Source organism: Mesoplodon densirostris, chromosome 11 (genome assembly GCF_025265405.1).
Source record: "Mesoplodon densirostris isolate mMesDen1 chromosome 11, mMesDen1 primary haplotype, whole genome shotgun sequence".
NCBI lineage: Eukaryota > Metazoa > Chordata > Mammalia > Artiodactyla > Ziphiidae > Mesoplodon > Mesoplodon densirostris.
This window is the reverse complement of record NC_082671.1, coordinates 34,670,274-34,694,320: the sequence shown is the minus strand read 5'-3', so window position 1 is coordinate 34,694,320 and position 24,047 is coordinate 34,670,274. Positions and strand designations below refer to the sequence as shown.

Below are 24,047 nucleotides of genomic sequence, written 5' to 3'. Positions count from 1 at the left end.
AACTGGAGAAACATATCCTCAGCTCCTTAAGGAAATACTACTGATGCAGAGGGATGCAAGTGCTACATCTCTAGGGAATCAGACAAAGCAAAGGACAGCGCCTGCCAGGGCAAAAGAAAACACATAATCCCAACAGAGTCCTACTGCTCTAATGAACCAAACCTGAAACATTCCTAAAAGATAATTCAAAATATTGTTTTCTTCACTGTTAAAAAAATTAAGCCATGTTCATTTATCATTTTTTTCAACTCTTATACTTTAAAGAAAATTACTAATAACGGTTTTTGCATTTAATAGGTATTGAGTCTGTTGAACTCTTAACCAGTGTATTCTGAATGCATGGGAACCTTGTAATAAAGTGTCTTGATATAATCCGGATTTTATTTCTAATAAGTACCCCCATGCTTCAAATGTGTCATGGTCACTCCATCACCTACATGATAAAATCTTCATGCCTTAGGATCACTTCCTCCCCCCTGGGTTCTCAAAGCCCTTGGTGCATATCCCCACTAGTACTTATTTCATTCTTCTGGAATTATTGCTTGTGTCATTCTTCCCCATTAACCTATGAACTCCTTGAGGTGAGGGAGAATGTAGGCTTTCAACACTGATTCCACAACCTGTCCTGAGTATGGACTAAGCGCTAGGCCTGAGCTAGACGGCTGGTAGCAAAGATAAGCAAGAAAGTTCCTGCACTCAATGTGCTCACAATCTGGTAGAGCAGGCCGACCTCCTCCTATATGATAAATCATTATCATAATATTGGTACGATCTATGCCATAATAAACAAATGAGATATAAACTGAAGGAGTGGTTTCAAAAGGGGGTCCTACCAGCCCTGCACTGTGTGTAGGGGAGCTGCAGAGAAGGCTGCATTCTATCCATGCGGGAGGACCTCACTGATTGATGAATGAGAGGATGGATGAACATCCCCTCCATGTACACAGTGACCCAGTTTTATCTGACATCAACTTTTTTTAAAGAAGGGAGGGGAGATACAGAAATTCTGTAAAACTTTATTCAGTTCTATTTGTTACTGACATTCAAAACTCAATGTTTTAAATTGACTTTATCAGCAATCTTTGTTAATAATCTTAGTACTAATGCTATATTTTACAAATACATGATTTTAAACTTCTGTAGTCCTAAACTAAGATGAAAAAATAGGATGCTGATATTTCCACAGTAAGGTGTTCTACTAGAAAGAGAAAAAAAAATCAATGGTGTGAACTCAGTATTAAAAACAATCCCTACAGCCAAAAATAGGAGCCACTAAAAAGGATATGAATAAACCATGCCTAACTCAGTTAAAGCCAAACACACACACCCCTTTTCAGGTCAAGTAACACCATCAGGTTACATAATATTAAATGCTATAAGTAGAACGTCTTCCTTTCCGGATTTCTTTTCCCAAATTAAGAATTCAACTAAGTTGTTTAAAATTTATATGTGAAAAATTCAAACTCAGAAAACTGGGGAATAAAATACTCCTTTTCCCCAAAATCATCCCCTGAAAATGAAGAGTCATCTTATACCTAAAAGTCCTTACAATGTCTGTCAAATTACAGAATGTCTCAATGTGGCACTTCATCTTGAAACAAAGTCCTATTTCTGGAAGACACATTAGAAAAAAATTATCTCAACCAACGCAGTTGGGAGGATTAGAAGACTACCTAACAATCAGGAAAAAAAGACATTTAACACAGATCCAGTAGTTATTCTGAGGATTGGACTTAACAGTTGCAGTTGCTAATTATTATTAAAAAACAGCCTTCAAGCGAGCATTTTAAAGAGGAATAGAGCCACTGTTATCTCTACAGTATAGAGATAACAAATATACAACCACTGGACAAATAAAACCAACTACCCTAATGTTATGTGAATAGGAACTTGGGACACAGGATAAAATATCTAGTGACTAGACTATAAATAGATTTAAAAAGTACAATATCTCAAAGAAGAAAGAAGGAAATGAAGATGATACATGGACTAGAAAACTGTAACATGATTCAAAGTGCATTAATATTCTAATGATAAAAATGTCGCTGATGTCCAAATGCATTTGACAATTGTGAATAATATTCCATGAAATGTTAGGAGTAGGAAAATGAGGGAGTACTTTATATGTAGGTACCTCAAAATCAGCCACATACAGTAAGTATCTTCCAGGGAAAAAAATGTAAGATATAAGAAAATATGGACCATATTAAATGTCTATGACCTGATCGACTAAAACTATTATCACTATCAGTGATCGCTAACCTCACAACTAAAAATTCTAATTCTTTTCTAACTCCAATTTGTTTTTTTGAATGATTTTGACCATGAAGTTAAGGCAAACTATTCTACTAATTTAAACATTTTCAACCACCAATAGCAATTAATAAAACAAACCTTCAGAAAAGTCACATTACCAAGATATTATAATAGGAAATCTTAAAGACCGATCTTAAATTAACAACAAAAACAAAAATGTTCTCTTCCACAAGGGCAGGACAAGGACTGTCACATTATCACGACTCCAGACATAACAGTCCTCTGAGTCCATTAAATGTTTAGATCTGAGGCCTAAATACCAACTCATCTTAGTTCAAAGAAGTCTCAGACTAAGGGATAATCTTTCCAAAACAAGGAGCTTCTCATGAACCCAACCTAGTGAAGTACCCGAACACGACAGGGCAGTGGCTGACACCTATCAACTGGCCACACACGCCCTCTATGGCCACACTCTGTTCCTGCCTTTGCTGGGGTTTTCCCTCATTCCCCATCAGACTCCTCAGGCACAGAGATCCTCACGGAGGTCTGGCATGGTCAGAAACTGCTCAAGAATTCAAAACTGACTCAATTCCTTTCTTCTGTCATGGCTGCTTTCAATGCTCTCATTTTTAACTTGATTTCACCAGGGTGAGTATAGGAATTTTGCCCCCAGTAATATTTGGTTGGCCGAAAAGTTTGTTCGGGTTTTCTGTAACACTGTATGGAAAAACCTGAACGAACTTTTTGGCCAACCCAATATCGTCACCAGGACATAGGTCTGGGAGCTGCCAGAGCCAAGAGCCAGAAGCTCAGAGTGTCCGAAGCTGATTACACATAATTGTTAGCCATGGTTTAAAGTATGGAGCTAAATAAGATTCATTCCCCATCCAAATTATCCCTCTCTTTATAATGTCTAATCCAAAATGTTCTCATTTAGCTTATTCACACAGAAAGGGGAGCAAACCATCAAGATGTAGTTTAAAAGATGCTAACTACACAATAACCAAAAAAGCTCTACCATTTATCCTTTGGCTATAAGAAGCTAGTACTAAACTAGCACTCACCAATTCTAGAATTACCCTTTTCTTCCAACCTTTCTTTAGGAGCCTCAGAATTTCTCCCATATGTCAGGTATCCCAACACTAGAACTCAAACCTCTATTAACACAGGCCACTCCTTCCTTGTGCTTGCAGACTGCACTATTAGTACATGCTAACAGGGCACATCAGTTAGATAAACTAATCTTGAAAAATTAATCAATCGTGAATTGAGAGAGTAGAGGTCTGAAGGTTATAAAATAATCAAATCTATAATGCTACAATTCTATAAACTGACTTCATTAACATAAATATTTGATTTTAAAAACATTTTTAACTTTAAAGACCTTATAATAATACTAATCTCTAAGCTAGTATTTAAAAAAAAAGTAAACACACTGATAAACTATATCCTCACACATACAATTTAAGTTCCTGATACTTTTAGTGCTATTACTGCATCATACATTTTCATACTGTCGTCTCTATTACTAGGTGAAACTATTGTGAAATTAAACTGATATAGTGCCAAAGAACATGTGGGCTTCCTGAGCTTATATACTCACCTGATTTGGTATGTTTTCCTTCACCCGTGTCCAAGTCCCAGCTTTATATAAATATTGGGCTGGGCTCAGAAATTTTGCTCTATATTCAGAATTCACCTTCCTAACAGAAATGAAATGAGAGTAAATATTTCACCATGTTGATCATCTAAATACCATGATATTTTTCTTAAAATACATACCCAAGCCTTTGATGTCTCCAAGGAGTAAGTTTCTTTTTAGGCTGGTTTAAGTCTTTTGATTCCATCTCTGCTTCTAATTTTAAAGGATCATCTGTTTTATTATACTAAAATGAAAATAATTTAAACTTTTTATGCTCAATTTATGTTATACATTAAAGTGAAAACACAGATGTTATAAAGTATAGCTGGATACTGAATTACAATTCTGTTTTTCAAAGTAAGCTTTAACTACTAAAGATAACATAGAAATCATAAAAAATCAACAAGCAAGTTTTGAAACTAGTATATCTGGTTAGTTTCTTGAAGTATATAGCTCAGGATATGGTTTCATTTTCTAACAATAAAAATTTTAGATATTTGGCTAGGAAAAAATTTTAATTAACAAACATCTAAATAAATAAACTTTATGTTAACGACCTATTGAACACTGGTCTTACATCTTCCCTTGATATTCTAAGTTTACATTTAATTGTTACTCATTGGGATCTTCCATTTAATTACTGTAAGTTAGCACACAGCTTTACTGAATAACTTAACAATTCTTTTTTTTTCAAGAACATCATAGGTCCAAAAAGTATATATATTATTAAACATATACATCATATATATGTATGACTTATATATATACATATATAATTTTTATATATGTATATTTATATATATATAAATTATTTTACTTTTAGTCATATAATTTTTATTCTTAGAACCCATAACATTTCAGGTATGACATTCCAGGAGATCAAAAAATAGGACTTACCCCTGATTTACCTATAATTAACAATAATTTTAACCTGATGCTGTAACTGAAACAGCTGTAATTTCACACAGAGAAGTAGGTGTTTGTATATACCAAGGTAAATCGTGTGAATTATGCTGGCTATAATTTGGCATACTAAAGCTATGGTTTAAAATACATGTGTGTATGTGTGTTTCTATCTGATTTCCACTATTTAATTTAAAGTATGTGTTTCTATCACCACTGTAACCCCTGGAGCTCACATTACTATAAGGACAATCATTTGATATTAGACATAGCAGACTTACCTGCTGTATTGCTAAGCATTTGCTGCACTGTATTACACTTAATTATTTAGATCTGTCTCTCCACTGACCCAAGAACTGCTTAGGGCTTAGTGTAGTTATCATTGTATTCTCAGTACCTACCTGGTGCCTGGTTTCTACCAGGTGCTAGATGAACATTTGACATTTAGTGAATAAATAAACAAATTAGTGAACTAGCTAAAAACAAAATCTCAAATGGTGATAAGTAAAAGGAAATTTGTAAAGTTCCAAATGGGGGTAAGTAAAAGAAAATGTGGAGTTTCAAATCATGAGGATTTTATTTTGTTTAAAGAACTGACAAATACCTTCTTTTCAGGAGATATTGTTTCAAAATTTCCGTTCTCCTTCAAATGATTTCTTTGTTTTGGTTCTTTCACTGGAGATAAACCCTTAAAATTTCTTTTGTATTCAGTTTCATGGATGACTGAGTTACCTTTGAATTGTGGAACAAATTTGCTTTTATTGTGGAAAACCTTAAAAAAAATTACTTTAGTTTAGTTTTTTGTTAAATATACAGAACTTCAATTGCTTAAAAAAATTTCACATATAAAGTTGAATCACAGGATACAAAAAAGGGAAAATTATATACGACTGTAATTTCATTCCACATGTCTAATTAACATCCATTGCAACAAAAGCAAAAACAGACAAATGCGATTGCATCAGACTAAAAAAACTTCTGTACAGAAAACAATCAACAGAGTGAAGAGACAACATATTGAGTGGGAGAAAATATCTGCATTCATCTCATAAGGGGTCAATACTTAAAATATTTAAGGAACTCAACTCAATAGCAAGAAAACAACCCAATTAAAAAATGGACAAAGGGCTTCCCTGGTGGCACAGTGGTTGAGAGTCCGCCTGCCGATGCAGGGGACATGGCTTCGTGCCCCGGTCTGGGAAGATCCCACATGCCGTGGAGCAGCTGGGCCCGTGAGCCATGGCCGCTGAACCTGCGCGTCCGGAGCCTGTGCTCCGCAACGGGAGAGGCCACAACAGTGAGAGGCCCGCGTAACGCAAAAAAAAAAAAAAAAAAAAAAAAGGGCAAAGAGGCATAAAAATAGACATATAGATCAATGGAACAGAATAAGGAATCCAGAAATAAGCTCACGTGTATATGGCCAATTAACTTATGACAAAGGAGCCAAGAACATACAATGGCGAAAGGGTCTCTTCAATAAATGGTGTTGAGAAAATTGGACAGCTACACACCAAAGAATGAAAATGGACCACTGTCTTGTGCCATACATAAAAATTAACTCAAAATGGATTAAAGACTTGAACGTAAGTCCTGAAACTATAAAACTTCTAGAAGAAAACATAGGCTAAGCTCCTCGACATGGGTCTTGATGACGGTTTTTTTGATACCAAAAACAAAGGCAACCAAAGCAAAAATAAACAAGTGGGACTACATCAAACCAAGACACAATATTTGCAAATCATATATCTGATAAAGAGTTAATATTCAAAATAATAAAGAACTCATAAAACTCAATAGAAAATTAAAAAAGCAATCTGATTAAAAATGGGCAAAGGAACTTTTTTCCAAAGAAGACATACAGGGGCTTCCCTGGTGGCGCAGTGGTTGAGAGTCTGCCTGCCGATGCAGGGGACACGGGTTCGTGCCCCGGTCCAGGAAGATCCCACATGCCGTGGAGCAGCTGGGCCCATGAGCCATGGCCACTGAGCGCAGGCTCAGCGTCCGGAGCCTGTGCTCCGCAAGGGGAGAGGCCACAGCAGTGAGAGGCCCACGTACCACAAAAAAAAAAAAAAAAAAAAGAAGAAAACATACAAATGGCCAACGGGTACACGAACAGGTGCTCAACATCACTAATTGTCAAGGAATAAACCAACATCAGTGAGATTTCACCTCACATGTTAGAATGGCTATTATCAAAAATACAAATGGTAACAAGTGTTGGCAAGGATGCAGAGAAAAGGGAACCCCTGTCCACTGTTGGTGGGAGTGTAAATTGATATGGCCATTATGGAAAGCAGTATAGAGGGTCCTCAAAAAATTTAAAATAGATCCAGCAACCCCACTTCTAGGTATATATCCAAGGGAAATGAAATCAATATCTCAAAAGATATCTACACTCCCATGTTCATTATAGCATTATTCACAGTAGCCAAGATATGGAATCAGTCTAAGTGTCCATGGACAGATGAATGGATAAAGAAAGTGTATTATTATTCAACCTTTAAAAAAGAAATCCTCTCACCTGCAACAACATGGATGAACCTGGAGAACATATGCTAAGTGAAATGAGCCAGGCACAGAAAGACAAATACTGCATTATATGATACCACTTATATGTGGAATCTAAAGGAACTCATAGAAGCAGCGAATAGAATGGTGGTTGCCAGGGACCAGGCGGTGGGAGAAATGGGGAGATGTTGGTCAAAGGGTACAAAGTTTCAATTATGCAGGATAAATAAGTTATGGAGATCTGAAGTACAGCATGAATATCGTTAACAATACTGTATTATGTACTTAAAATTTGCTAAAAGGATAGATCTTAAGTGTTCTCAACACACACACAAAAAATGGTAACTATGTGAGGTGATAGATGTGTTAATTAGCTTGATTGTGGTAATCATTTCAGAATGAATACATACGTCAAAACTTCACATCGTACATCATAAATATATAATTTTTGTCAATTAGACCTCAGTAAAGCTGGAGAGAAAATCCAAAGGTCAACTTTCTCTACTCATTACTATGTTTTGAATAATAGTTATTGTAATCAAATAATGCTTAAGCCAAAAGAAATAATGAACCATATCTTTTCTCCCCCAAGTTCCCTACCCCCCTATTAGTTTGGTAATGAGAACAGTAAAATAGGCAGATTTCAATAATATGAAAATACACATTAGCTTTACAAAGCAACTCTGTTGTCAGCTCTGCAGGGTTTTTTTCCTCCTTGACATGAATTTTTTTTCCTCCTACAACAATAAAAAAGTCTTAACGTTTTGAATATCTGACATATGCATTTGCTCAGGTTTTTTCCTTTGCTTATTTTTAGCTTAAAGCAAGGGAAAAAACAGGTAATTATCACGTTTCTATTTTTAAATGTTTTCTTTTATCCTTAATATTTCATAATATGGTTTCCATTTCATGGTGTATTACCACTGATTACAAAGAAAGCAAAGAGAAAAGATATGGAGTTCAAATAAGGTATATTATTGCTTCACAAGGCTGAATAATACACCTTCATACAGATCACAACCAAACAGTATATCTTTTTAAGTACAGTATAACCTCAAGGACTCTTCCGCCAAAAATTGTTCTGACTCTTTTACATATTAATATAAGACATCCTTTCAGAAAACAGGTGTCTGATAAAACAGAACGGAACAGCTCCTTTAGAGGTTCCCTATCAACAAGCTTTGAAAGTTTCTGTCACAGAGCTCTTCAATCCACAGACCCGAAAACTGATATGCTTTAAACTAACAATGAGCATTTGCTTCCAAAAAAAATTCTCTGAAACCCTCACTAATGAAAGCAATAAAGCTAGTAGTGAAGGTATTGCTAGTGATTTATTTTATATTATACTTCTGATACTATCAAAAGAACATTTCTACACAATGCTTTCACTGAAGTATGCAGAAGTTGTCAATAGGGCTTTGATTTGAATCACCTCTACCTTAAAGGTAAGATATTCTACAAAAATTGAACAGTCACAATTTTTAGGCTGTAAGTAATTTTGTAGGTACACTTGCTATCCAACACCACTTGTGAGCCAGCAAAAGAAGTACTGATTCTATTCACTAGGTTTATAAAGGGTGTGTATTGATTTATGTTATTTTATGTGTCCCTAAAACGTTATATAAATTTCAGTTTTTTAAAAACTGAATAACAAGTAAGTAAGCCTAAAGCTGCTACAATTTGTAGGATAACACTGGTACTATCTTAGTGTAAGATGACATGTTATTGTCTTGCTGAATCTAATTATCCTCTCGGTCCTTATGGGTGTATAAAGTATACAGGTGAGTGAGAAAGAAAAGACTAAGCTGTCATGAGCCTCTGGGGATATTCTAAATGGAAGTATTTCCTACCTAAGCTTAGGAGTATGGTTAAGAACATAAATGAGCTAAGAACTGTCTGGAGAATTATAGTAGCAAAACAACAGAGTATGTATTAGTAATGGTAGTCTAATACTAAAATTGTGTGAGGATACAATGAAACCTAATATCACATTTAGTTACCATTATAGCTTTTGAATTTATAAATATAGTTAAACTGACAATTCCTATCACTGCTCATTTGATATAAGGACAAAATTATATATCTTGCATCACTTTCAACCTATTTTGTACTTATTAAAATAAATATCCAACGCAGTTACACCTTTCTTAGAAGACAGAAAACATGCAATATATTAGTCAACAAAATTCAACATTTCAGAATAAAATCAATTTAACAATTTTTTAATAAATAAAAAAAAATTCACAGCATGCAAAAACTTACCAGTCCTCAAGTTTTCATTACCCTGTCTCATATTTAGTATATGTGATGGACCTGGCAACAATGATCATCAGTAGCCTAGGACAGTATAATATTACTACTATAAATCAGAAGTAATAGGATGATTTTAGCAAAACTCTCACTTTCACGTTTCTAGAACCTACCGTCAGGCCTTCTTAAGTATCTAATTTCTTTCAGTTCTTAGTTCTATGTAAATCTGCAACACTAGATTAGATGATATTCCTCAAAAATGTACTGCATCCATTAAACTACCTGATTGGCTGCAAAAGCTGAAGCAGTTTCTTTAGGGGTCTTCCAAACAAACTGCCTTTGATATTCAGAATTTCTCAAGACATTATGTGAAGGAACAACAGTCAGTCCAGCTTTTTTCTGTAGAAGTCTATCCAACTGTTAGGGGAAAAAAAAAATCCCACTCAAAGTTATTAAAAATTTCTATTCAAACTTTTTTTTTTTAACTGTGGTAAAAAACGTAGAACATAAAAATCTACCCTTAACAAATTTTTAAGTGTACAGTAAGGTATCATTAACTATATGCACATCGTCATACAGAAACCTTTCTTCAATTCTTAATCTTCCTTTAAATTGTCAAACTCTTTAAAATTCCCTTAATACCGTCAAGGAATTATTGTGCATCCCAGCAAAAGATAACATTTCTCTCATCACTTCTCGGCCTTTTGGCTAAGACCAAGTGTAGATTACATTTCTCAGTCCCTTCCTATCAATTATGCATAATTGAATATATTACTAAGAAACAACAGCACATCACCTCGTCCACAGCTTGCTCTGGGGACACCCCTTCCCCTGCCCACCAGACTTACATGTCACCTTCCTTGATTCCCATGCCCCCTGGTTTTCCAACACTTCTAAATGCCTCTCCGTGGTTCCAGTCAGCGGTGGACATGAGATGGGGAGGAAGCAGTAGAGTAGAGAAAAATGGGGAAGCAGTGAGGCGTCTGCACGGGTCCCTGCAGCCTCTGCTTATGTGCTCGCAGGGACCTGCCGCAGGCCAGCTGGGACATAAGAGAGCAGAACTGCAAGATCTTTTAAGATCTAGCCAGACCTCTCCTTTCTTTTGCATTTTGTCAATTGAGACTCTGTTTTTTCTGCTAGTACACAATAAGAAATTGAAAAGGGCCTAGGTATAAGTCAGCTCACCAACCCTGCCAGAGGTAATGGCCTACTCCCTTTCTCTGTCTCAACTTGATCTGTCCCTTAGGACTCAGGTGCTGATATATGATAAATAAAATCCAGAGGCAGGCTGTGCACCCAACGAAAGGATATCTTAGTAAAACCAGTACAAAATGGCAACTATTAAGAAGAGAACTAAGTCATAATAACTAAAGTCAACAGCCTCTTATCAACTCTTCTACAGACACTGGACAAAACAAATAATGGAAAAATTTAAGCACAAAATGTAATATTACTGAAATGATGATGAAATTTACAAAGAATTCTATGCTTCTGAAAGGAAATACAGTGAATATACCTACCCCACCATCTATGTTTTCTGAAAGAAGCTTGGTAGAATGTTCCAGCTCCACATTTTCATTAACTGGTACATGATTTGCTACTATATCCTCCTTACTTTCCACAATATCTGAAGCCCCTTCAGCTCTGGAGTCTGCAGAGTGAGATCTGGTTCTCTTGGGAACCCTGGAGGCATCTAGTGCAAGAACCCTTTCTTGGTTAACATCTTCTTTTTGTTCTGCTTCTTGTGGTTCTGGTGTTCTGGGGGCTTCGGGTTCTGGTGATACAACCACAGCGTTCTCTGAGGTAGCGCCATTCCACTCAAGAGATTTTGAAATCTGTGGGTCATGGTGAGGGACTCTTCTTTTGGAAATAAAACTTGGCTCTTTTGTGATTCCTACAAAATATAATATACAAAAATAGCAGATACCAAAGCATCAAGCTACAAAGACAACTTTTAATCACATGTATGAGAGGAGAAATGGAATTTAAAATTCAGTTGAGATACACAATATCCTTCCAGTTACAGGATTAAAAAAAGTACAGTTTTTCAACATAATATCTTTAATTTTGCTTTAAAGAAATATTAAAAGTTTGACCATAATTTTTAAATTGGGGTCACAATGTTCGAGTTATCCTAACACAAGTTGCTAGACTCGCAACGTGATGGACCTGGCAAGCCAGGTGGAATGTGTTGCCTCCGTTTCTAATTACTTTCCTGTGCTACTTTACAGAACAATGGGCCCTGGTACTGTCAAAATTTGGAACTTTTCACAAAGCTTCTCTTATGCACAGCAGACCAAGATGAGAAGGGGTGAGATGTCATTATGCTGGATCTTAGTTCTACATTTGCCTTGAGTTCCTGAGAAGTAAAGAGAATGAACCCTTTTGACAAGAGCTAAGATACTATTTCTCTATATTTCTGTCTGGCAAGCAAATGTCCAAAACACTTAACCTTCTACCCAGGTAAGAGGAGCTCTGTGGAATGACAGTCACTGAGATACTGCCCTAGTTTGGAGCCATTCTTTAAAAAGAAAGAAGACACTGCAGGGTGGGGTAGAGAAGAAAGATTAAGACTGGAAGAGAAGGGAAGGTAGACAGACAACCTGGCATTAGGTAAAACCAGAGCCCTTTAGCCTCTATCATGGATGTTCTGGCCATCAAACCCAGGGTCTCCACCCTTACAAGTCTCCCCTAGACCGTGGTCTTCAAACTGGGTACATATATATCTGGAGGCACAGAAAGACATTCTGTGGGGGGCGGGAGCAGAAATGGGCAGCTTAAGGGAATCACTTTCCAGATCCTAACTTCCATATGTGCTACTTCCTGACAGCCTAAGGGCTGCATCTGCCATCTGTAGTTTCCTTTCTCACCACTCCCTTTATAATCACCCTCTTCCCACTTCATACAAGAAAGACACGCCTCTCAACCACCCTATGGAATAAAAAAATTGTCATAGGTGGGGAGGACAAACAAAGGAACAATTCAAGAAAGCACAACAAAGAGTATTTGACAGCAAAGCAACAAAGGCAGAGATTAGAAATAACAAAAGAACAGTGCCTTATTTTATCCAGCACAACACCTTTTCCATCTACCTATCTTAGAATTAAAATTCAGGTGTAAGACAGTCATTATGTGAAATGCATATATGCATATTAACGCATTTATGTGGACCAAAAAATAAAGTCAGACTTTTTTCTCACAGAAAATAATTCTAATTTACATGATTTGTTTTCTAGTGAGGACTGACTTTACCAATTAAATGATGAACATTTACCATAAACTGAGCTCAATTGCTAGCTCCAAAATTTTAACAAAAGACATGTAAAACATATATACAATATTCAATATGCTAGAAATCATATCCTTTGAAACTATTCATTACACTTTTGATAAAAAAGAAATTAAATATCAACTTTAAAATGTGACGAGAGATAAGACTTCCTAAATTCTTTTAGCGGGTATGAAAGCACAAAAGCTTGAAGACCACTGCCCTAGACTTCTCTCTTTAACACAGAGCAGGGCTGGTGGAAGAAGAGCAAAATGAAAAGGGAAGATTCTCAAGTGGTCCACCCTTGTCTCCTAGCACCGTGGAAAATACACTATGAGGAAAAATAAGCACAGAACGCCCAGCCAGCCTTCAGTAACACCGCTGCTGTTGTTTCCTGGCCCCCACCTCCCTTTCTGAGCCTCCTGGGGTTCTCACTGTGCCCCTCCCCCTTACCTCCCTGTTAACAGGCCTCCCCCTAGACCATTCCTTCCTCACAAGGTACCATACTCCAAAGTGGCTCTGCCCCCGCGGTCTCATTTCATCACCCCTACCCTCACATGTAGCTGATCTAAGCTAAAATGTTACATGGGGGCAACTATGTGGTTAACCAATGTCCCCTGTCATAATATCCCTCAAGGCCCTCAGTGGACTAGCTACGTTTTGAGAGATTTATGTTGGAATTCTTAATCTAATGGAGCCTCGAATCTGTGGAATTTCTGGTCATTCGGAGAGGATTATGAGCACCACCCTGCCCAAGATGCAGTGACACCCAGTCTTTGAAGCCAGGCTCTGGGAAAAGGATCCTGACAATTCAGAGGAATCCTAAAAGAACCACCCATTCTCGTCCACTCTTCCCTTTGTTCTCCAAACCTAATCCTGGAAACACTCTCACCTTACTAATTTACCAGGCTTGCCACCCCACGTGTAAGTCTTTCTTCTCCTGGCTTCAAACATCTAAGGTTGGAGGAACTTATATACTACACATCTGGCACTCTCACACATGTCACAGGTTGGGCACCAAACACTCATCTGTATATATGCACCTAGCCCTTAACAGGAACATCTCACTTCATCCCTCCTAGGAATCCTGTGCAGTGGGCTTCCCAAGTCCCACTTGGTGAAACAGGCCCAATTTGCCCGAAGTCACACAGCAAATGTGGATTCAAACCCAGGTTTATTCATTCATTCAAAAATGAAGGCCCTGTGTCATGTACTAGGCAGGAACAAGGTGGTGAAGACAGACAGACAAAGCCCTGCTCTCAGAGATCTTACGTTCTAGAGGGAGAATTAAGCAAGCAGGTTGAATGGAATCAGTCTGTCTCTTTCCCCCTCTACCACACTCTGGGAAACCTTGGCCGAGGGTTCTAACTTCCCTGAGATACAGGGAGGAAGCATGTGTGATGACAAGAACATGGCCTCTGAACTCACAGGCTTTGAACAACACAGACTTGATTTCAAATCATGGTTCTGTCACTTATGAGCTGTGAACCTTGCGCAAACTGCTTCATCTATCTAAGCTTCCATTCCTCAAGATCTTGGGAGTACCCCTCCCCACGCTTGTCCACTCTCAGCTTTCATGTCTCAGCTCCAATATCACTTCAAATAAGCCTTTCCTGACCACTGATTCTAAAGTGTATTCCCTCCAACCCACCCCTCCTTCCAGTTATCTATCACGCCAGCCTACAATTTTATATAACAACCTGAAATCCCCTGGTTTATTTATTGAGTTACTTGTTTACTGTTTTCCCCACAGTTAAGGGTCTTTGGTTCAAAGTTATATCCCTAGAAGAGGAGAATAGTCATGGCTTACAGTAAACCCTCAATAAATATTTGTTAAACAAACGAGTAAGTCAACCAGGCCAACTGAACAATGCTTCACAAATTTGTGTGTGTGTGTGTGGTACGTGGGCCTCTCACTGTTGTGGCCTCTCCCGTTGCAGAGCACAGGCTCCGGACGCCCCCCAACCACTGTGCCACCCGGGAAGCCCACTTCACAGATTTTTAATAAATCATTTTGCAAACTTAACCCCAAGGTTTATTCAACTTATAATGACTACTAGCTGTTCAACTTACCTAATTGATCGGATCTAAGTCCAGCCCATGGGTACCTTCTCCCCACTGAGGAATTACAGGACTCTGACAAATACGACTTTTTCCACAGAAAGTTTCTCTGGTATTCACTCAACCCCTGTAATGCAAAGTACAATTTGAGTAAAATGTAATTAATGAAAGTTGTTTTAAAGTAGACATCAGTAAAAATCATTTCTGAACCTCTAAAAAGAGTTGAAAGACTTAAGACTGATAATTAAACATAGAAGAGGTCCTTAATAATAGCTCCCAACATTGACCCAGCCCTGTGCTACCAGTTCATAGTGTTATATCCTTTAATCCTCACAACCACTTGAGACAGATGTTACAAGGATTCTGAGGCTCAGAGTGGCTACCCTTTGGCTGGTTGTCTGATTCCAAAGCCTGAGGTCTTGTCTGATAATGGGTGGCAATCTAAATCCTCATCACTATAATTATACTAACTAACGAAGTTCTCACCGAGTACACAGTATAATATAGTATACCTAATCCCTTTTGAAGTTTTGTAAAGTCAACCAAGAAAAGACAAATTCCCTCCCATTCTGGATGCAAACCCTCAAGATAAAAGAAGACAGTCAGGGCTTGTGGAACACTGTGGTCAACTGTTATGTTGAAGGGTGCTTGACCATGACAACTACCAGCTACCTGGAACTATTAACAAACCTTAAACAAATGCACAATTATGAAGAATGTGTATTTCTTATACCCTGTCTTTATCTTGTCAGGGTCCCATTTCTCAAGCCTTTGAAAGACATAACACACTTTAAAGTTTTAAAGGGAAGGGGTGTTAAAAGCTAAGCTGTGATGTGGTCCACAGTTGTCTCAATCTGAAGCCGCCGTAGTTCCCATTATAAAGTGCCCTCCGTCTACAAGCCTCTGAGCTCTCCCCGCCCCCACCCACCCAAATAAATCCACCTCAAACCATCTAACTATTCCACTCGGCAACTCGGAAGTAAGTGTGAGCGGAGAGGGGGCTAGGTAAGAGGACAAGAGCAGCATCCTCTAGGATGGTGACAGGCAGGATCGGGAGCTGACAGGCTCAGCAGGGCCGAGGGGCGCGGCCCAGAAAGCCAGTGAGGCTCCGGCGCCCTGCACGCGCCCTGCACCCGCCCTGTCCCAGCTCCCCCCATCAGGCTTCGGCCCCCGGGGACCCCGGCCTCACCTTGAAGCGCACCGGCATGTCGCCCGGCGCTGGAGCCCCAGCCACTCCGACAGTTAACGGGACAAAAAGCCCGGAGGGGGCGGGGCGACAACAGGAGGTTCCCTAGCAAAAGCCTCGGCCCGGCGTCCCCGACTACGCGCCGGCGCACTGCGCGCTTACCTCCTTGAGCCGTGTCGCTCTGCCTCGCTCTGCCTTTCCCCGCCCATTCTGAAGACTAAAAACCAGTAGAGACTCGGAGAGCTCCGCACCGTCCTTAAGATTCGACCAATCAGTGCTGGAAAGGAGAACGCCCGCCTCCCCAGCCAAATCCCGGGGATTGATAGAGATGGCGGGCGGAAGGCCGGCCAATGAGGCTCCCGGGCCCGGAGTGGGCGGGGCCCCGCGGGAGCTTCGTCCTGAGGAGAGTTCGACGGCGTCTGCTTTGTCGCGTCCTGCGCAACAATGGGTCTGCTTGCCGCTGTGATTCGTGAGTCGCCGCCTCGCTGGACCCAGGTTCTTGACGTCATAAAACAGGAAGGTGTGTTTTTAGTTCCAACATGTATGACAGAACGGAATGTTTCTTTGTATGAAATGAAAATATTCAAGTCTGTTCTTTAGAATATCAATTCCTGCCACCGACAACCGTGCTACACTATTTACTGTCACGTCAAAAGAAAGAGGCCAGGGCTTCCCGGGTGGCGCAGTGGTTGAGAGTCTGTCTGCCGATGCAGGGGACTCGGGTTCGTGCCCGGGTTCGGGAAGATCCCACATGCCGCGGAGCGGCTAGGCCCGTGAGCCATGGCCGCTGAGCCTACGCGTCCGGAGCCTGTGCTCCGCAACGGGAGAGGCCACAACAGTGAGAGGCCCGCGTACCGAAAAAAAAAAAAAAAAAAAAATAGGAAGAGGCCAGAAAATAAATATGGCTTAGGCAGGCCAAAAAACTTTTTTTTACTGAATCTTGAAAGACAAACCGCTGACTTCCCAGTGATGTTCTTGCCTCCCATAATCCCCCCCTCACCTCGCCTCCGCCCAAAAAGATATATATGTAGCTCCTAGATTAGGAAGCATTCGTTAATGATGCTTGTGAGTCTCAGCTTCCAAAGCTTCAGCCTTGTCTCTCCTCTCACCCTTTTTAAAAAATAAAATTCCACTTGAATTTTACAGATTTTTGCCATCAGTATTTCTTGAGAGTCTACCATTGACAGAACACTGTGCTGACCCTGGCGATGGAAAAGTCATAAACTGTCCAGATAGTTCTCTAATATGCTTGGGGAGAATAAACTTATATTTATTCAGTACTATGTATATGTCCTATGTACATATGTACTATGTATATGTACTATGTATTTATTCAGTACTCTATGTACAATGTATTATGTGCTGAATTTCCAAATGAGAGGTATAAATGATATACGAATTGGAGGAAGGAGTCATCCCCAAGGGCAGAGATGGTTAGAAAAAGCCTCAGGAAGAAATATTCAGACTTAGCCTTGAAGTTTAGAAGAACTGAAATAAGTAAAGAGGAAAATGGGACAATCAAAGGGCAGATGTCTGAATGGAATGCTGCCAGGCTTTTTCCAGAGCAATGAATGCAGTTTCATTTTACTTTTGTCATTTTTTGATTGAAGAAAAGGATACCCTCTTGTAAACTTTCAAATATTATTATTAATCCTTTCTGCAGAGGCTTGTCTTCTGAATCCTAATTGATGTCTCTGTTCTTCTTCATCATCACTGAGATACTTAAAATTTCATTTGAAGGAGCCATCTGATATATGAAACAAAGAGAATATTAAATTAGTCCCTATGCAGCCATGCATCCAGAGGGCCCTTGATAAATGTTAATTGGTGATGACAGCATCTCTGTTGTGTAAATTAAGAATGGCACAAACAAGACACAGTGGAACATAAAACAAAAGTCCTCTGCAGGAAAGCAGCCCAGATCTTACAGGATAGGAAAGACACAGATCTGGTTGTACACAAAGCTTTATTGCCGCATAATGCTAAGGTGAAATCAGTAAAAGTAAGTATATAGAATGTAGCCTGTCTGCCAAACAAGGGCAATGATAACTATAGTCGAGCTCTGCTGAGCAGGGAACAAATGTCAAGAAAACCAAACAGCAGATGGTAAGAAATGACTTAGTCACAACCTGAGTTTGCTGAGATGTGTTATAAGGGCTCAAGGAAGATGAATAGTTTACTTTGTTATTTTTAAGAAAAGCCTGTTTCAGTTTATGAGCCAAAGATGTAGAAATGAAAAAAGCGACAGTGTTGCTAAAGGAGAGTTTTGTGGCCTGTGTTTTACCAGCTCCTAACACTCTCCACTACTGTAGGCAGCAGACCCGGTACCCCACAAATTTCCACCCAAGTGTTCTGGAGAGTGCCTAGGAAGTGTCTCACATGTGCTTACAGCTACCACATATAGTTTGCCCAGCAGCATTGCCACTTCTCCCAATAGCCACACATCTCTAGGTGTCACTCTTCTTGTTGGCCACCAACATTTCCTGCGGCCTGAGTTACCACGGGCGCAGCATGGAACTTCCTTGGGCTTTTCAACCCTGGCGGGACTCTGTGGCAAAGCACCTCCGTACATTTTTTTTGTGTTACCCTCTATCGAATGAGTACCAAAGTGTCTTACAGAGCTTTTCCACTTGTACTTTAGCCTTCCTTCTCTCCAAAGGACTCCAGGTGAAGTCCACGGGGTCTAGGCCAGAAAGTAATTCCTCAAATGATGGATCGAATTCCGTGAGATGAGGGTGTCACAACTGGCTCCCTCTTCCCTTTCTTGATTTCTCTGTTTCTCATGCAAATAGATTTCTGTTTATTGCCTGTGAGAGACAAACTGATAGCACCTCTATAAAAGGCAATTTGGCAGTGCTTTTCACCCAGCAATTCCACTTTTGTAAGTTATCTTACAGATACGCGTGCCCATATGTGAAAAACCAATTCATTTAATGTTGTTGACTGCATTGTTTATAGTAACAGAAGTTGGAAGCAACTTAAATGTCCATCTGCAGGGTACTAGTTAAATACCTGATGGTTCCTCCAGGGACCAGAGCAGGAACAGGCGGTGCAGCAGGTCCAGACGGCAGTGCGGGCTGCTCTGTTGCTTTGGGCTTTCTGACCCAGCAGATGTCAAGTACACACTATATCCGTCAGGGTGCGGGAGGGAAAACAGAAACTACCAGAAGCATTTCAACAGAGAAAACTTAACATGAGCTATTGGTTAGCTGTTGGAGAACTTTAAAAAGCTAAATGGAGAAAGAGAGCATAGTAATTCCAAGAAGTGGCTCATACCCTGGGTCTGGAAGAACAGAGGGAAAATGTTGAGGTTACTCGAGCAGGAGCTCCACGCTGGCTGGAGACACCTCATGGCAGTTGGTCAGACCTCTGAGAAGGAGTCACTGCCTAGTGGTGCTGGTGCCTCTAAGGGGACAAAATGAGGCTGCCCCCCAAAAAAGAAAAGGGAGGCGGAAGGGAAGGGAATGAGGAGACTGCAACCAACTGGCACCATGGAGGTAAAGGTCATCGCTAAGGGGCTGCAGAGAGGAAAAGCTAGTAAAAGAGAGCATTCCTGTCTCTAGAGTCTGTCTTAGCACACCTAACAGGGAGCTAGCAGGATCCAAGGGTTCTGCAGATTCCAAAGGGTGAGACTAGAATTGAGACAATAGCTTATTAACTTGAACGCCCCCATGCAACCCTTAAAAAGAAAGAAGCATTTCCTTGAGCTAACATGGAATGATTCCCCCCTCTCCCCCTGCCAAAAGAAAAGGCAAGTTGTAGAAGAGCTTGTGTAGTATACCGTCGGCTGGGATAAAAGACAGACAAAAAAAAGAAAAATGATGTCATGATGGCATCATTCACAGACATTTTTACCCTAATGAGTCTAACTACATTAGCAGCAGCTATGAAGATGAGCATTTTATTCATAGTTTCTAATACATGGAAATTTTGTGGTATTGATAGTTATCATTAAGGCTGTCCTCCTATTTAAAATGACGCTTTCCATTGACCCTTTCTAGAGTCACTTTGATTTATATATATCCCAATAGGGCTGTTGCTTTTTAGAGAAAAATAAACATATCAAAATCGTTCAAAGCAACTTTTTTCTTTTTTTTTTGCGTTACGCGGGCCTCTCACTGTTGTGGCCTCTCCCGCTGCGGAGCACAGGCTCCGGACGCGCAGGCTCAGCGGCCATGGCTCATGGGCCCAGCCGCTCTGCGGCATGTGGGATCTTCCCGGACCTGGGCACGAACCTGCGTCCCCTGCATCGGCAGGCGGACTCTCAACCACTGCGCCACCAGGGAAGCCCTAAAGCAACTTTTATTTGTACTTGAAGTGTAAATATACTACTCACTCTATTAAAAACAGGAAGTCGATCACTTCACAAATCTAACAATCTCCCATCATTTTCTCAGTAAGAATTGAAAGATTGGAGAATTTGTATTTGCCTCTAACTATATTTTTGTTTAACAAACAAAAATATGTTATCTATAAGCAAAACACTTAATACAGATAACAAAGTTGAAGAAAGAAGATACAGTGAGTAAGACACAGCCTCTGCCTTCAGATGTGATTGCAGTCAGATGAGGGAACAGACCGTACACAAAGAACACAGGAAATGATAGAGAGAAGGAAGCAAAGAAGGGGCTAAATGTGAGCACCCTGGTATTCTGAAGATGCTTTTAAATCTAGAGCCAGCAAGTTTGATCTAAGCCTGGGGACTAAAGAGCAGACGGGATAAGGCAGCTGCTTTTAAATTCCATCCTGGGAAACACCTGACCTAGGTGACCTTTCACTTTCTCTTTTGTTATGCCCCCAGGTAGCTGAATCCAGGCCAGAGATCAGGAAGATTTTAACCAACACTTGCTCAAGATTCTTTCCCCAAAAGGTAAATTACTTGCTGTCTGTTGTCTCTCTTTTTTTCCCTTACTGCTTCAGAAATAAGAGTAAAGCTGGTTTAGAAATCACCGTTTTAGCAACATGGTGATACGTCATCCTTGCGTTTGCATGTGCATAATTTACTCTGAAATACCTTACAAAGTAACTGAAATTCCAGTTTCCAGGCTCAGCAATGCTCTGGCACCTGTAACTTCCCCTCAGGTCACACTTGTACGGGCTTCCCTTGGTAAATCTTGAGTTCAGCCTTTGCCAAAAAGCAATCAGTCTGACCACTGCTTTCTTTGGCGTTTTTCCATAGGTAATAACTGCCTTTTCCTCATATGAATGAATTTCTGATTGCACAACTGAAAAAAAAGAGTGAAAAAATTAAGTCAATGGATTCTGTCTTGGAAGCAAAATTGCTGGTATTTCACATTAATGTCAGTAAGAAACAAATAAACAGGGTCTGTGATTAAGACTTGCCAATGAGCCAAGTGCAGTTTGCCCTCCAGACTTTTAGCCCCCATGCCTTTGTCGACAAAGAAGTGTCTGGCTTTTGAATCAGTGGGGCACCTTTTGGAGGGACTCCAGCTTCTCCTGACAGCACAGACTTTTGTGTGTGGGGGAGGCTGCGGGACTCCTTGCCATACAAGGCTATAGTGAGTAAAGTAATTCTCAGTAAGGCATAAACCACTGCAAGCCTTACATACCATCATAGTGTTGTGCCTCCATGGAACAAGACACAGAACAATATCGGGGGCACAAAATTCCTTTCATTTTAAGGCCTTCACTGTTGAAGATTCTGTTATCTAAGAATTGCCTTCCCTTTTCTTCACTGAATATTCATCGTCTTAAATCACCACCCCTACAGATTTTTCTAGAGTTGCTAACTCGGCAGATTTGGAAGCTTTAATTCTCTCACCACTTAAAACCAGATGTCATGTCTTAAGGTCAGATCAGAGGACGCTACCCATCTGCCTTCCTAAGAACCTTGTAAATATCTACTCTATGCCAAAATAAATTTTGAAATGTTCTTTTATCACCTAGTTGTGTATATACACCTTAATAACTGCAGATCAAGACCAAATACCTCCTATTATTCCTTCTGAAATCACTGTTTTTTCCATTAGCATTGCTATATCAAATATCATAAGGGACCAAGAATTTTTCAGAACATAAATCAGTTTTCCTCGCCTTAGTGACTTATAATTGTTGGTTCTCTTAAGAAATTTTTATTTGAATTTTGCTGAAGCAATAAGTTCATAAAATCTTAGTACTACGTTGTTCATCCTTTACTCTCAACTTCTGTTAATTGAATTAATGATGTTTGACAGTGTAGAGAGTGATATGCCCAATTGTGAAATACACTGAATGTATGAATTTAAAGAAGTTGTTTTCAGTATCATTGAGCATATGCCTATGAAATAAGTTTTAGGAATAATGCTTGTTTTAGTTAATCATAGCTGTGGCAGATACTGAGGCTGACTCATTCCAAATCCATTCCAACCTCCTTCTCATGTCCTGCAGAAGCTAGAAAGCTAAAAATCCCTTTGACCCTAGATGCCTTTGCAGCTGAAGTTCAGGTGTAACCTACATTCTGATGACAAGAAGCACTTACATAAAATGAATTAGCTGGAAGAAAATGAATTAGAAGAAAGGCAAAGCACAGGCATCTACCATGATGGTGTAAATCATGGGAATAACAGCAGCAGCCTGGTTCTGAGTTAGCAGCTTCCTAATTACAGGAGAAGTGACATGGTTCTGGAACCAGAGCTTGTAACAGTGGCTTGTCAACTTAGCAGGGAGTTTCCTGGTTCTACAACTTCATGACTTTAGTGACTCTGTCATGTGACATGGCCCCAGAGTCTACTTCTTTAGACTTCCCAGTGATTCGGTAAGCTACTCGTATCAATCATCTGTTGCCACAATAATGCTCTATAACAAACATTCCTAAATGCAGCAGCTTAAAACAGTAACCATTATTATTGCATGAATCTCTTGGTTAGCTGGCCAGTTCTACTGGTCCAGGTTGAGTTTGGCTGATCTTACTGAGCTTGCTCATGTGTTTGTGATCAGCTGATGGGTTAACCTAGAGGCTGACTGGTCTCACATGGCCTCAGCTAGGACAACTCATCAGTGTTCCATGTGGGCCTTCATCTTCCAGCAAGCTAGCCTGGATAGAGATCCAAGAAGAAGAGCAAGGTGTGCAAGGCCTCTTGAGGATTAGGTTTAGAAACAGCACACCATTTCTACCACATTCCATAGGCCAAAGCAAGAGTCAAGGGGTAAGGAAATAGACTCAATCCCTTGATGTGAGGAGTTACAAAGTCACATGGTAAAGGAGGAATGAAAAATTGGGGCCGTTATTGCAATAAATCTGTGTCAACACTGAATACTCTGAAAATACCCTTTTTGTTTTGAATTTCTAGAGTAAATTATGTTCTCTGCAGTTTAACTCTGACTTGCACAGTGGTGGGTTAGATGCTCTCATTTATCTCCAGTCCCTCTTAAAACTCTAAAAACTGACAATAAATGAGGAAAACAGGTATAGACTGGTAAGGTCAAAGAGAAAGGCAGAAGCAACAATGGCAAAATAGAGATAGCAACACATACTGGCCATATGGAGAGCAGTCTGTGGCAGACTGGGTTCTCTGGGAAGCAGACCCCGGGATGTAGTTGCATGTGCTGAATGTTTGTTAGTGAGGGCCCTGGGGGTCCATAGCTGTGGAGGGAGAGCAAGGGAGCAGGAGTGAGCAGAAGTCAAGATGCAAGGCAGGCCTGACCACAGCCTCAGGCAACTCCCTGGGGAGTCCAGAACTAACATGGCCTGTCAGAGTTGTCCTGCGTTGGGCCATAATAGGCTTCCCTAGGAAGGGCATGGCCTTGGGCAAGGTGGCTGTCTGCAGTGAAGGTAATCCCTAAGGGGGATGATAGCAGAGAGCACAGCCAGTAGCAGCAGGATTTGGACAGCGCATCCTTGTAAGCATCTTCCTACTACGCAGTCAGTGTTCCCAACTAGTAGCATATATTTGAAGCCATAGACCAAAAAACCTCTGTTCCCATTGGGAGCTAGTCTCAGTGCAACCATTAGAGTCTTAGGCCCCAAACCTTCA

The 24,047-nt window shown here is 40.0% G+C and overlaps 1 protein-coding gene across 2 annotated transcripts in view; it reads right to left on the bottom strand.

Annotated features, from left to right (window-relative positions):
* MDM1 (Mdm1 nuclear protein) overlaps window positions 1-16,205 on the bottom strand; it is a 29,825-nt gene extending 13,620 nt beyond the window's left edge. For both annotated transcript variants that reach the window (XM_060112416.1, XM_060112417.1), the window contains exons 1-7: window positions 16,078-16,205; window positions 14,901-15,015; window positions 11,080-11,453; window positions 9,842-9,976; window positions 5,406-5,573; window positions 4,039-4,142; window positions 3,860-3,959 (exon numbers count right to left, since the gene is read on the bottom strand). In XM_060112416.1, the coding sequence (XP_059968399.1) occupies window positions 3,860-3,959; window positions 4,039-4,142; window positions 5,406-5,573; window positions 9,842-9,976; window positions 11,080-11,453; window positions 14,901-15,015; window positions 16,078-16,095 (1,014 nt within the window). In that variant the 5' untranslated portion in view covers window positions 16,096-16,205. The remainder of the gene's footprint in view (window positions 1-3,859; window positions 3,960-4,038; window positions 4,143-5,405; window positions 5,574-9,841; window positions 9,977-11,079; window positions 11,454-14,900; window positions 15,016-16,077) is intronic.
* Window positions 16,206-24,047: the final 7,842 nt, after the last annotated feature.